The sequence below is a fragment of the Rhagoletis zephyria genome, unplaced genomic scaffold, assembly GCF_001687245.7.
Source record: "Rhagoletis zephyria isolate East Lansing unplaced genomic scaffold, Rhagoletis_zephyria_1.1 Rzeph_scaffold_08422, whole genome shotgun sequence".
NCBI lineage: Eukaryota > Metazoa > Arthropoda > Insecta > Diptera > Tephritidae > Rhagoletis > Rhagoletis zephyria.
In genome coordinates, this window is record NW_016165502.1 from 3,998 (window position 1) to 14,859 (window position 10,862).

The following is a 10,862-nucleotide window of genomic DNA, read 5'->3' on the forward strand; positions in this document are numbered from 1 at the left end:
TTTTAATTCCTTTAGAAAAAACCATAAATTTGCTATTTAGGGCAGCACGCGAAAGCAAATCAATGGACCTGACGCATACAGCAACAGAGGCGACTACAGATATTCCACTTTGGAGGCAGGTTGTGCTCCGTGGAAATGGCGAAATTTCATCAAGCAATGTAACGGATTTAATAGTTGATATTTCCTTGGAGAGCCGGAAATCAAAGTGCTGCCATCGTGATGCTTATGTTCGCAGTGATTGCTGCAATTGTTCTCAACCGTTGTGTGAATTCTGTGGTCACTCATGTGCTGAATGTGGCATATTCTTATGCGATAGTTGCGTTTCATTGTTGTAAGTTGGTTGAATTTCTTAAGTTAGAATAAAATTTTAATAACTTCTATTCTTACAGTGGATGCGGCAATGTCGAAAGACCCATATGTGAAAAGTGCACCTTATTTCAGAACTTATAAAATATTTTATACGTACGTATTTGTGTAGTTAAGTGGTCCGAATAATATTAAGGCAATTCACCTAAACGAGTAAATGCCTCCTTACCACGTAAACCTCGTAAACTTACTTTTGGGTAGCAAAGCAACGTCAGTTGGATTGCCGATGGGCAACGCCACTGAAATGAAAATATATATTAAGTAGCAATTTTAGTTAAGTACTAAAAGTTGAAAATAATAGAATTTTGAAGTACCAGCAAAGTTGAGTTAAAAAAAGCTACAGCAGAAACTGTTAAAAAAAAAATAAATATATTCCGGCCGGTTCTGCAATTCACTTTCGAGTGNCCATGACTTGAGTTAAAAAAAGCTACAGCAGAAACTGTTAAAAAAAAAAATAAATATATTCCGGCCGGTTCTGCAATTCACTTTCGAGTGAATTTGAGTAAAGTGCGCTTTGAATTCAAATTGGCAGGGGTTGAAATTCACTCGGAAGTGAATTGCAGAACCTGCCCGATTTTCGCAATCAAAATTTTCGCGGCAACCACAAAAACGCAGTTGTCAATACAGCAACTCTGTTGCCAACTTTAAGGGGCCAGTTGCCATCTGAAATACAATTTCAGCCATCCATAATCGACCCCGCTTATTTACGAGGTTTACGCTGTTACGAGACATTTCCGTATTTAGATGAATACCCGTATTGTTTTTCTCTATATNGAATTTGAGTAAAGTGCGCTTTGAATTCAAATTGGCAGGGGTTGAAATTCACTCGGAAGTGAATTGCAGAACCTGCCCGATTTTCGCAATCAAAATTTTCGCGGCAACCACAAAAACGCAGTTGTCAATACAGCAACTCTGTTGCCAACTTTAAGGGGCCAGTTGCCATCTGAAATACAATTTCAGCCATCCATAATCGACCCCGCTTATTTACGAGGTTTACGCTGTTACGAGACATTTCCGTATTTAGATGAATACCCGTATTGTTTTTCTCTATATATTGTAATACCTGCGTGAGCTTTACGTCATATTTATAATTTTCTTGTACGAATTAACTTAATAAATTTTTAGTTGTTTATGTGCTTAAAAATCCCAGTATTCTATTCTAATTTCAATTTTTAATTTGTTAGATTTATGTCTCCTTCAACGACAAATTTGGAAGGGAATATACATGCAGTCAGCGTCAAAAATATGAATACCCTGACGTTTCATTATTAGTATTTTCCATATAATTTTTTTTTTATAAAAATATAGTTAGTTCAACAGCAAAAACCAGCAGAATCGATTATTTTTCAATTTCATATAGAACTCGAGAAAATTCAAGAAATAGCAAACAATTTTCAACTTTTCAATTTGATTTCTTAAAAAAAATTGGAGCTTGCAGCTTTGTAGCCCCATTTTAGTAAAATAATGTGCAAGTCTCAAGTCTATAAAATTTACCGTTGATTTTTGAGATCTTTTGTCGAGGGTTTTGCGCATTGTCAAAAAAATCTCAACGGTAATTTTTAGTGACTTGAAACTTGAACCTTATTGAATTAAAATTAAATTGCCTACAAAACTGCACACTAAAATTTTTTTTTAAGAAATCGAATTGAAAAGTCGAAAATTTTTTGGTATATCTTGAATTTTCCCCAAGTTCTATATGAAATTAAAAAAATTGATTATGCTGGTTTTTACTGTAGAATGAATTATATTTTAATAAAAAAATGTAAAAATTGAAATGGAAAAAGTAAAGAATATCGTCAAAACCTCAGGGTATTAATATTTTTGACGCTGTGTTATTCAGGATTTCCAAGGTTAATTTTAACGATCATGCTTATTTCAATGTATAAAGCTAAGTACGGGCCTGTTAAAAAAACGGTCAAGAAATAAATTAATACTAGTGAACCCGCACGGCGTTAAAACGCCCAAGACAGGATTTCCAAAACCTACAAACTATTCCAAATGTTAATCAGGGTATAAGCGATACGAGTGTCATATTTCTTCTTAATTTGTGCAACCGTTTCTCATAGTCGGTTTTTAATATTATCAAAATTTTAGATCACCCAGTACCGATAAAATTTTCTAATTTCAATTCATATTATATTGACCTTTCATATTTCAGAAATAGACAGGGAGGTTATACAATTTATTTCCGAGTAAACTTCTACAAAGCTCAATTTTCAAGCCCCTTCCGATTGATATCCATCCTTTAAAATTTCATTTAACCTATTCAATAATTTGAATGCAGCTTATAAAATACGTGGCAACCCTCCTAAATATATTTTTGATTTTTTTTTTAGATAATTAGAATATAATTTTTAAAGTTGGCAAATCTGCAGTCCAACCAAGCCATTTAATTTGACACCGCATTTTGGACAATTGAACGAACGGTGCGGATATGATGGAATTGATTATTAAATAATTTGAATTCAATTGTTCAACAGGTGGTAATCGTAACATCCGTTCACGGATCGAAAATCATACGAAAGAAATTTAAGAAATTTTCTCCATGAAAAGAGAATTATATAAAGAAATTTTGAAAAATTTCGGATACAATTACAATATAAAATACAAATGACCCGTTTTAATAAACCTTCCCTGTTTTTCTGCCTTCAGTAGATCAAGAAATCAAAAACCTACCCTTTACTGCAACAACCGCGCACAAGCTCTTCAACTGCAACCTTTGCGGACGTTTGTACAATATATTGTACAAGACACTTACAAACTTCCATGGAAATGTACAATAAAATGGTCTATTTTTAAATTAAATTCTAAAAATATTTTTGAAACGTTTTCGATTTGGAATTTACGTAAACTATTCGGGACATTCCAAAACTTCATAAAGTTTAATTTGTTTTCAAAAATATTAATAAGATTTTAAGTGGCAGGCTTCCAGTGTTACAAAAAATTAAATGTACAATATATTGTACAAATGCAGGAAAAGGGTTAATCAAACAATTTTGTAGTGCAGAGTAATTTTTTCTTTTTTTTTAATGTAGAATAAAGGCATCCGTGTTCGAATCAAATTCGGATCGAAATTTCTTTTTGGATTACGGCATTTGGTGGCGAGTTCGCTTTTCAGCTTAAAATATATTTAAGACAAACGGCTGTCATTTTATTTCATTCGACTCGAATCATGTTTCATTCGATCACGGATGTCATGATTAGGGCCAAGTTTTACGTTTTTTCTTGAATGTTTTATTGGCGTAAAATACATTTTTTCTTGTATTATAAAAAAATACAATTTAATCGAAAGTGAAATTCGTATTATGAGCTATGCAAGCGTGTCGAAATTTTCGTTGAGTATCGAATTTTCTGTCGAACAGAATTTTGCTTTCGTTGATGTAGCGAAATGTTAGAAAATTTAAAAAATTTATGATTTCGCATTTGTTTTCTTACTTTTTGGCGGCTAGACACTAATTTCAAACAATTTGTATTAATTTCAAGCAGTTCTAACGCCGTGAATAGTAAACACAAGCACGAAAGTCTGGTTTTACATATGAAAGAAAATCCTTATACGCTGTTGGCACGATCTCTGAAAACAAAATCATGGGGCTGTTTATAGTTTAATATATTTTAAATTGATTTGGATCACAAAATTTCTTAAATATATTGTATGCGAAAATATATTCGAAAGACTGCGCTTAAACTCTCACGTTTTCTGCTCCTGGCCAGTTTTTTAAGCCCTCATCCTCTGACGAATCGTTTGTTCATAAATAACACATAATTATGTATATTTTATCCCCGAAATGAACTTTTCTAATCATGAGGCGAAATTCCCCACAGTAAGAGTTGCCGTGCGCGCAAAACGAAAACGGCACACACAACCCAAAAGTACTCCTCGGGGACCAATTGGTGAAAAACTGAGAAAAGGTACTGTATATACTGTGATGTAGGTTAAGTATAATATTCATCTTTAATGTATGCTGATATTCATGCTTAATGAAGAATAATATCAATAGTTAAGTACATAATTAACGCTTGCGTTTTATAAACTGGAAAACTCAACGCGTAATTATAGCACTGAATGGAGTTTTCTTAAATGTAAGTTTAAAATTAAAAAAAAGTCCATTATGAGATTATATTTTTATGAAAAACGTAAATTTGTGAATTTATCAAGCAAAATTCTAAATTTCCGAATATATTTAAGTCTTTATTAAAAAAAAACAAGGTTTGTATAGTTATACAGACCCCAATGCCTGCCAGCGCATCCGCCCATACAGTTCATTAAGCACACCCAAGTTTGAGTGATCTACAAGTTATAAGCGTTTTCAGCATTTAACAGTTCATTATCATGTACGGTGTAATATAACAAGTTATACACTGAACTATGATAATCTGTACTAGTATCTATAATAATAGACAATAATTTGCAATATTTTTACACTTTTGCAATTAATTTCTCGGTCATTATTACACAGTCATGACTTGTGCCATTTTGCCATAGTACGGTTGTTGCTCCCTTTCATACCACAGTAATTTTGTATACAACTCTGAATCAACAAAATGCATGCTCCTTCGCATTATCAACCCTGATCAGATTTTACCCCCGAGGAGTACTCAAAAAGGTTTATTACTGTATATACTGTGCTCATAATAGGGGCCATAGGTTTGGTTTAATATGCATACACTTTTTTTTTTTTTGTAAACCTGTGTAATCTTTCAATTTTTATATGAGAATTAAAGTCGGTTTTGTTTTTTGCTTAAAAATTACTTGTTTTATATACATCTTGAGATTGATTTATAAGCAACAAAAAAAGAATATTATAATCTTTTTGTCTTCAGTTAGCAGGTTTATACTCTTAAGGCGACAATGATAATTCTTATTTAAATTACACACCTATTAATACAAATGTATATACATATGTATGTTGTGGAACAAAGAGGTTACAAGATATTGGACTTACATTTTAAGAATAATAAATGTACATATGCACAGGTATAATACGAATTCACACTTTGCCCTTGAATTTGTGGTACTTTTTATGATCTTTAACGTACAATTCATATACTTGTCGAGCGGCTTCATTAGAACATCGCAAGATAAAACGTCCAACACGATGATCGCAAATTCCAATTAAATCGTAACAAACGTTATCAATATGAGTTTTGATCTTATTCAAAGAAAATAAATAAGAATATTTAAATTTTATTCACCAAGCATAGCATGTAAGTTTCAACTTACCTTCGGATATAAAGTTGTCGCTCGTTTATTGGCCACCATTAAACCAATGACAAATGTGAGAACAAAAGGCGCCACACGCTTGACATGCACACTGTGGGCAGCGATCAAATGCATTAAAGCCTCCACTTTCATCGCCAGCTCTGCCAAATCCTCCAGCTCGGTTGACGATAACGCTGCATCCTTTTGCCGATCACTCTTATACCATACAATCGATTGTATGAGATCTTTGAAAATATGCGTAAATTGTGGCACTCTGTCCATAAGAAGTACATGTCTTTGTCGTATGAGACCGCCAACCAAATCTGTCATTGACCAATGCAATCGCTTAAAAGTGCTCAAATTATTTTCAGAGAGTGCGAGCCGTTTAATATTGATATCCATTAAAAAGGCAAGTATGTCATCTATAGTATCCATAGAAATGGGTATCTGGAAGTAGTTATGGAGATTTTTAGTAGCTAGGATGGATTCATAAGTATCTAAAAAACCTTGGAAGAGGTATTTTTGGTTTTTTTCAGCCCGAGGTCGAAGAACAGAATTAAAAAAATTACACAAGTGTACATAAATATTACATAAATATTAGGATTGTTTAAGGTTTTATGTATATCAAAAGAAATACATCTTTCAACAATCTGCATTTCAGTCATAAAATATAAATTTTTAGCCCTTTATACCATTTTGTTCTCGACTAACGACTGCTGCGCTGCCAGTATTGCGAATACTTGTTCCTTGTCCACAAATTGCTGTTTCTCATCCTTTACGAGCCTCAATATGATGTTGCAAGTAATAGATTTAAATTTTTCGTTGAAAATCTAGCAAATATTGGTAAAACAAGTAAGTCATTGGTTGAATTGACAAAGGATTTAAAACTCACAGCGCCCTTTATAGTACTAAATGAACATTTTGCTACCAACTCAAGACAGCGTAATATATTTCTAAACTCTTTCAAGTCATCCAAATTCTTGGCTAGACTGTGCAGTGTTAAGAGCAGATCTTCATTTGTCTTGTTACCAATGATCATCTTTACAGTCATCTCAGTTGTCTTTAAGGCATTCGCTTCAATAAGGTTGGATGCGTTTAAATCTGCATTCAATTGCTCCCAGTAATGACTGAGCACAAATTCTATCTCGTCCTGATCCAAGTGTAGCAACTGCCGATGATTTAGTGCCACTTGCAGCAGACGTATGGCATGTGGATTACGATAGTCCATCTGGGGAAAATATTAATATTGCTTAAGCCAAATATCAAAAATATAAAATGCCAAATATGTTTTACCGAATGTCCAATATATATTTTACAAATGCGTCTGAAGTTATCATTCACAATAACCCCAGACTTATTTTCGCCTTTGGCATTATCAGCAGACGCGTTTGTAAGTAAAGCATTTGCAAATGGCGCGAAACCGGCCAAGGTTTTTTCCACAAATCTCTTATATTTTTTTGCATGACTATCAACTGAGGTGTCCGTGTTGACTTTTTCGGCGTGATTGCTAAAGTATGCTGTTATGTAATTGGAGTATATAGCCAGCATACGTTCAAAATGTTTACGCATGCGTTTAGCGGCAGGGCCACCAAGTGCTGTAAGTGTTTCTATGGCGATCAATAAAAGTCGGCGCTGATCATCGCTAAGTTTAGTATCAGAACTCTGCGTAGATTCTAAGTTGCTAGCGTAGGAAGTGAGAAATTGTTCGCTGCCCTTTTCCTCGCATTTAATAGTGTGAAACACATATTCATAGAACTGCCATGCGCCAGAAACAGGTAAAATTTTGAAGATTGTTGTTAAAGCGAAATATTTAAATATTGGTACATGTTGACCGAAGTGCAGAAAATCTGTGAAATGATGTTTTATTTAAAATGATGTCACAATTTTGAAAACTAAAGACATTTAGGGCCGTTTTCCGAAGTAACCTTTAACTTTAAAATTACAGCTTACATGAGAAAACGGGCCTTAAAGTATTATTTTGCAGCTAGGTATAAATTTTTTATTGCGAAGTCGAACAAGCTGCAAATAAATACGTTTCAAATTATCAACTCTTAAATGCTTTTGTACCTATCATGATCTCAAACACTTCTTCTGCAAACTTTTCGAAGTCTGTTGAATTCAATCTATTTAAATCGCTGTAGAATGCCAAAAACAATGTGAATACAAAAATTTTACTTTGTTTACGTAGATGTCCCAACGGCAATTGTCGGCATAGGCTAATAATTTTTTGTATTTCTTCAACATCGGGTTGTTGACTCAGCTTGCAATCACCCGCAGCGTGCCCATCAACAATCGCAATCAGTTTCAGTAGTTCCTTATCTGCCGTATTTTGATCAGCATGTATATACGCGTTTAATGTATCGAAACTGCAATTCAAAGTAGCCAAGATAGAACCCTTGGCAGCTGCTCCGAATATTTGGGACAAACGTGCCCCCAACGCTACTGCCAGTGTTTCCAATAATGCTAGGTCTTCTGCAATTGCCTTAATTGCTGTAGGTGCATCCAGTAGCTGCTGCAAAATGCTATCCTTTTGTTTCTCTTTCAAGTGACTGACAAACCACTTTGTGCTGGGTACTTGTTGAAGCAGCCGCGCAAGTTCACCCGGCAATTGACCATCAGCCAGACTTGTCAGCAATGACTTTTGTAGATCAACCGATTTAATATTCGACGACGCTTGGACGAGTGATTGTGCTTGCGCGCGTTGTAGCATCAACCGATTGAAAAGAAATTTGCACTGCGATTTACCAAAACTCTGCACTCGTTCCTGTAATGATGTCCACTCCTCTGGATTTAAAAAAGCGTGTATGCCTTCTGAACGTAGTAATAGATCACTTTCGAATCCATCTGGACGATAATAGTAAAGTAATAATTCAAAATTTGTTACGTAAAAGGCACATTCAAGAAATGCGCAAGTTGTACGACTATTATGCCCCTGAGAAAGCAAAAGACGTCCGTATTGTGCGAGCACTCTTTCGGTAACTCGAATCTGTTCATCAACTTCGTTTGAAAATTTATCACACTGCTCAACCAGACGACAACCAGAAAAGTACTGACAAAGGAGAGCAGAGTGAAGATCCAAGAGGAAGAGGTTATTCTCTTCACGCATTGCATCTGGCTGATTAAGCAATTTTTCAAGTAATTCTTTTAGAGAGTACAGTAGTGATCGCCAAATAACCAGTGCGGGCTTCGAAACGAGACCGGTAATCAATTTGGAAAAAGCAACACCAACACTCTCTGTTGGCCATGCTGCTCGTAGATAAGGAAAATTGCCTTCACAAATGTTTGTGCTGTTGATAGTGGATCTAGGTTCTATATTGTAAAACTCTTTGAAAATAATGTGCAGATAAGTACTTTCATCGTTCGACGTTGCAATGAAAGGTTTAGGCTTCTTGGCAGGCGTTTCTACACATTCTCCCGATTTACGCTTCAAATTCCTCGGCGTTTTACGGGTTGATAATATTTCAAATTTATTTAACCACTCTTTTAGACTTTTAAGCAAGTTAAATACTAGTTTTTCAGCACGACTTAATCGACGAAACATATCCATTAGAGCTACAAGATATTCGCTAAATAGAATATGATCTTCGGTGTCGTTCTTTTCGGCTACGATCATCCAGGTTGTTATCTATTAAAGTATTGAGTTTAATACCTGTTTCATAAAAGAAACCTATTCATATGCTCACAAATTTTTACAGTACCTGGAATATATCCTGTTCCAAAATCAGTGGGTTGAGACGCAAGGCAGCACACAATAACATAAGAACTTCTCGCAAGTGCGTTTGTTTGCATTGTTGAATGCACGTTAAAAGTTGCTCGCCCAAATACGTCATAGTCGGTGTTTGATTTCCTAAATCCATTTTGAAATTTAAATTAATATCATATTTCCGAAAAATTTCCAAAGTATAAGCAGCTGCAGTTAGCATTAGTGAGATTTTAGTGGTATTTTGTTTCGCGACTTCTGTATGCAGTTCTTTGAAAACATGTTGTATTAAATTTTGTAGAAAACTTTCCACGCCACGTCTATTAACAATCCCACATTCTAATGTTACAAGTCGGACCGGCAACGGTAGGATTGTAATACGTTCGACGAATTTTTCATCTGGTAAGTGATCTGAAAGCAAGCGTTCTAATTGTAATAGTTCATCGAAGAAGCAAAGTGAATGTGTTCGCAGCAACAAGATTACTCGCACCAGCGGTTGTAATATAAACGATCTGTAGGAGTGATCGTAACGTTTTGTATTGCCAGTTCTTTTAACGTGATCTCTCAAATTACCAACGGTGCTGGCAAAGAATTCGCTTTCCTTGGCGTTGTTCATAACCCTCGTTGTTGCAGAAATTAAACCCTTTTGATTCGATGTAAACTGTTTTAAATACAACTCATAACCATGGAGTAATGATGAATAAACACGCGCATGTATGTCATAATCTGTGCGATACAGATCCTGCAAGACTTCAAATTCGCATAATCGATACAAAAGTTTTGGCCAAATGCATGTGATTTGTTGTGCGCTATTTTGCAAACACTTTTTAGCTAAATCCAGCATCATTTCTGCGAATTCCTTTTTAGTAACTCGATCTATCAATCCCGGCTGTGCACGCATTTGCAACAACTCATCAAACTCATCGTGGGGTATTTGTTCGGCTGGCAGTTTTGCAGCTTTAGAAGCCAGCCAACTCAAAATTAGCTGGTATTTAATAGAAAGTGTGAATTCCGCAGAGTTCCACGCTTTCAAGCCAAATCTAAAGTTTTCAATGAATGACTTTTCACTGCGATTGAGCCACCGCAAAAATTCTAAATAAATATATTTAAAGTTAATTATCAAGTAATCCACATGGAAAATATGTAAAATACCTTCTTCGGATGACATTGTTTGTTTATTATGAAATTTATAATTTTTGATAAACCACTAAATACCAATTTTGCGCTAACGGCTAGGAATGAAATGATACGAGTAAATACTAGAGGTGGGTAACTCAACTCAGAGTTTGAGTTATTGAGTTGATTCCTATAAGTGAATCGGTAACTCAGACTCCCTGTCCAATAAAAATGTAACTCAGTAACTCAGTTGATGCCGTAGGGCTCACATGAATCAATTGAATCATAGTGGCTCATATTTGTCCATATAACTCTCTCGCTTCGCCACAGTGTTTAGCATGGCAAAGTCTTGCATTTTGTTTTTGCACGAGGCGAATTTATACAAGGTGGTGGCAAGAATACAACAACAACAACCACATGTATTTTGTATTGCGGGTGTTATGTCAAATCTCACAAATTCTTATAATTTCGTTTTTTTTT

General features: G+C 34.9%; 2 protein-coding genes across 5 annotated transcripts in view; one reads left to right on the top strand and one right to left on the bottom strand.

Annotated features, from left to right (window-relative positions):
- The window catches only part of LOC108375042 (uncharacterized), a 19,159-nt gene that overhangs the window by 1,353 nt on the left and 6,944 nt on the right, over positions 1-10,862 (top strand). The window contains exons 2-3 of one of the 2 annotated variants that reach the window (XM_017631119.1): positions 16-331; positions 390-764. The exons of the other annotated variant lie outside the window; for it this stretch is intronic. Coding sequence (XP_017486608.1) covers positions 16-331; positions 390-450 — 377 coding nt within the window. The 3' untranslated portion in view covers positions 451-764. Of the gene's footprint in view, positions 1-15; positions 332-389; positions 765-10,862 lie in introns of those variants that run through there. 2 annotated transcript variants of the gene reach the window in all.
- LOC108375041 (uncharacterized) lies at positions 5,103-10,523 on the bottom strand. Of its 3 annotated transcripts, none has more exons than XM_017631116.1 (9): positions 10,419-10,523; positions 9,265-10,358; positions 7,634-9,191; positions 6,860-7,413; positions 6,459-6,794; positions 6,259-6,396; positions 5,588-6,013; positions 5,310-5,516; positions 5,103-5,242 (listed from the first exon to the last, which is right to left on the bottom strand). In XM_017631116.1, the coding sequence occupies exons 1-8, from the start codon at positions 10,432-10,434 to the stop codon at positions 5,355-5,357; spliced, it is 4,284 nt and encodes a 1,427-aa protein (XP_017486605.1). In that variant the 5' UTR covers positions 10,435-10,523; the 3' UTR covers positions 5,103-5,242; positions 5,310-5,354. The 3 variants fall into 3 exon arrangements, with proteins under 3 accessions (XP_017486605.1, XP_017486604.1, XP_017486606.1); XM_017631117.1 differs by having other exon boundaries at positions 5,145-5,516; positions 9,265-9,929; positions 9,981-10,358; XM_017631115.1 differs by having other exon boundaries at positions 5,103-5,516.

What these genes read in the sequence shown, in the direction of transcription:
- LOC108375041 (XM_017631116.1), bottom strand. An exon ending in AAATATATATTGGACATTCG is followed by an intron (nt 6,795 to 6,859) that starts GTAAAACATATT and finishes TATTTTCCCCAG; the next exon opens with ATGGACTATCGTAATCCACA. An exon ending in CGACAACTTTATATCCGAAG is followed by an intron (nt 5,517 to 5,587) that starts GTAAGTTGAAAC and finishes TCTTTGAATAAG; the next exon opens with ATCAAAACTCATATTGATAA.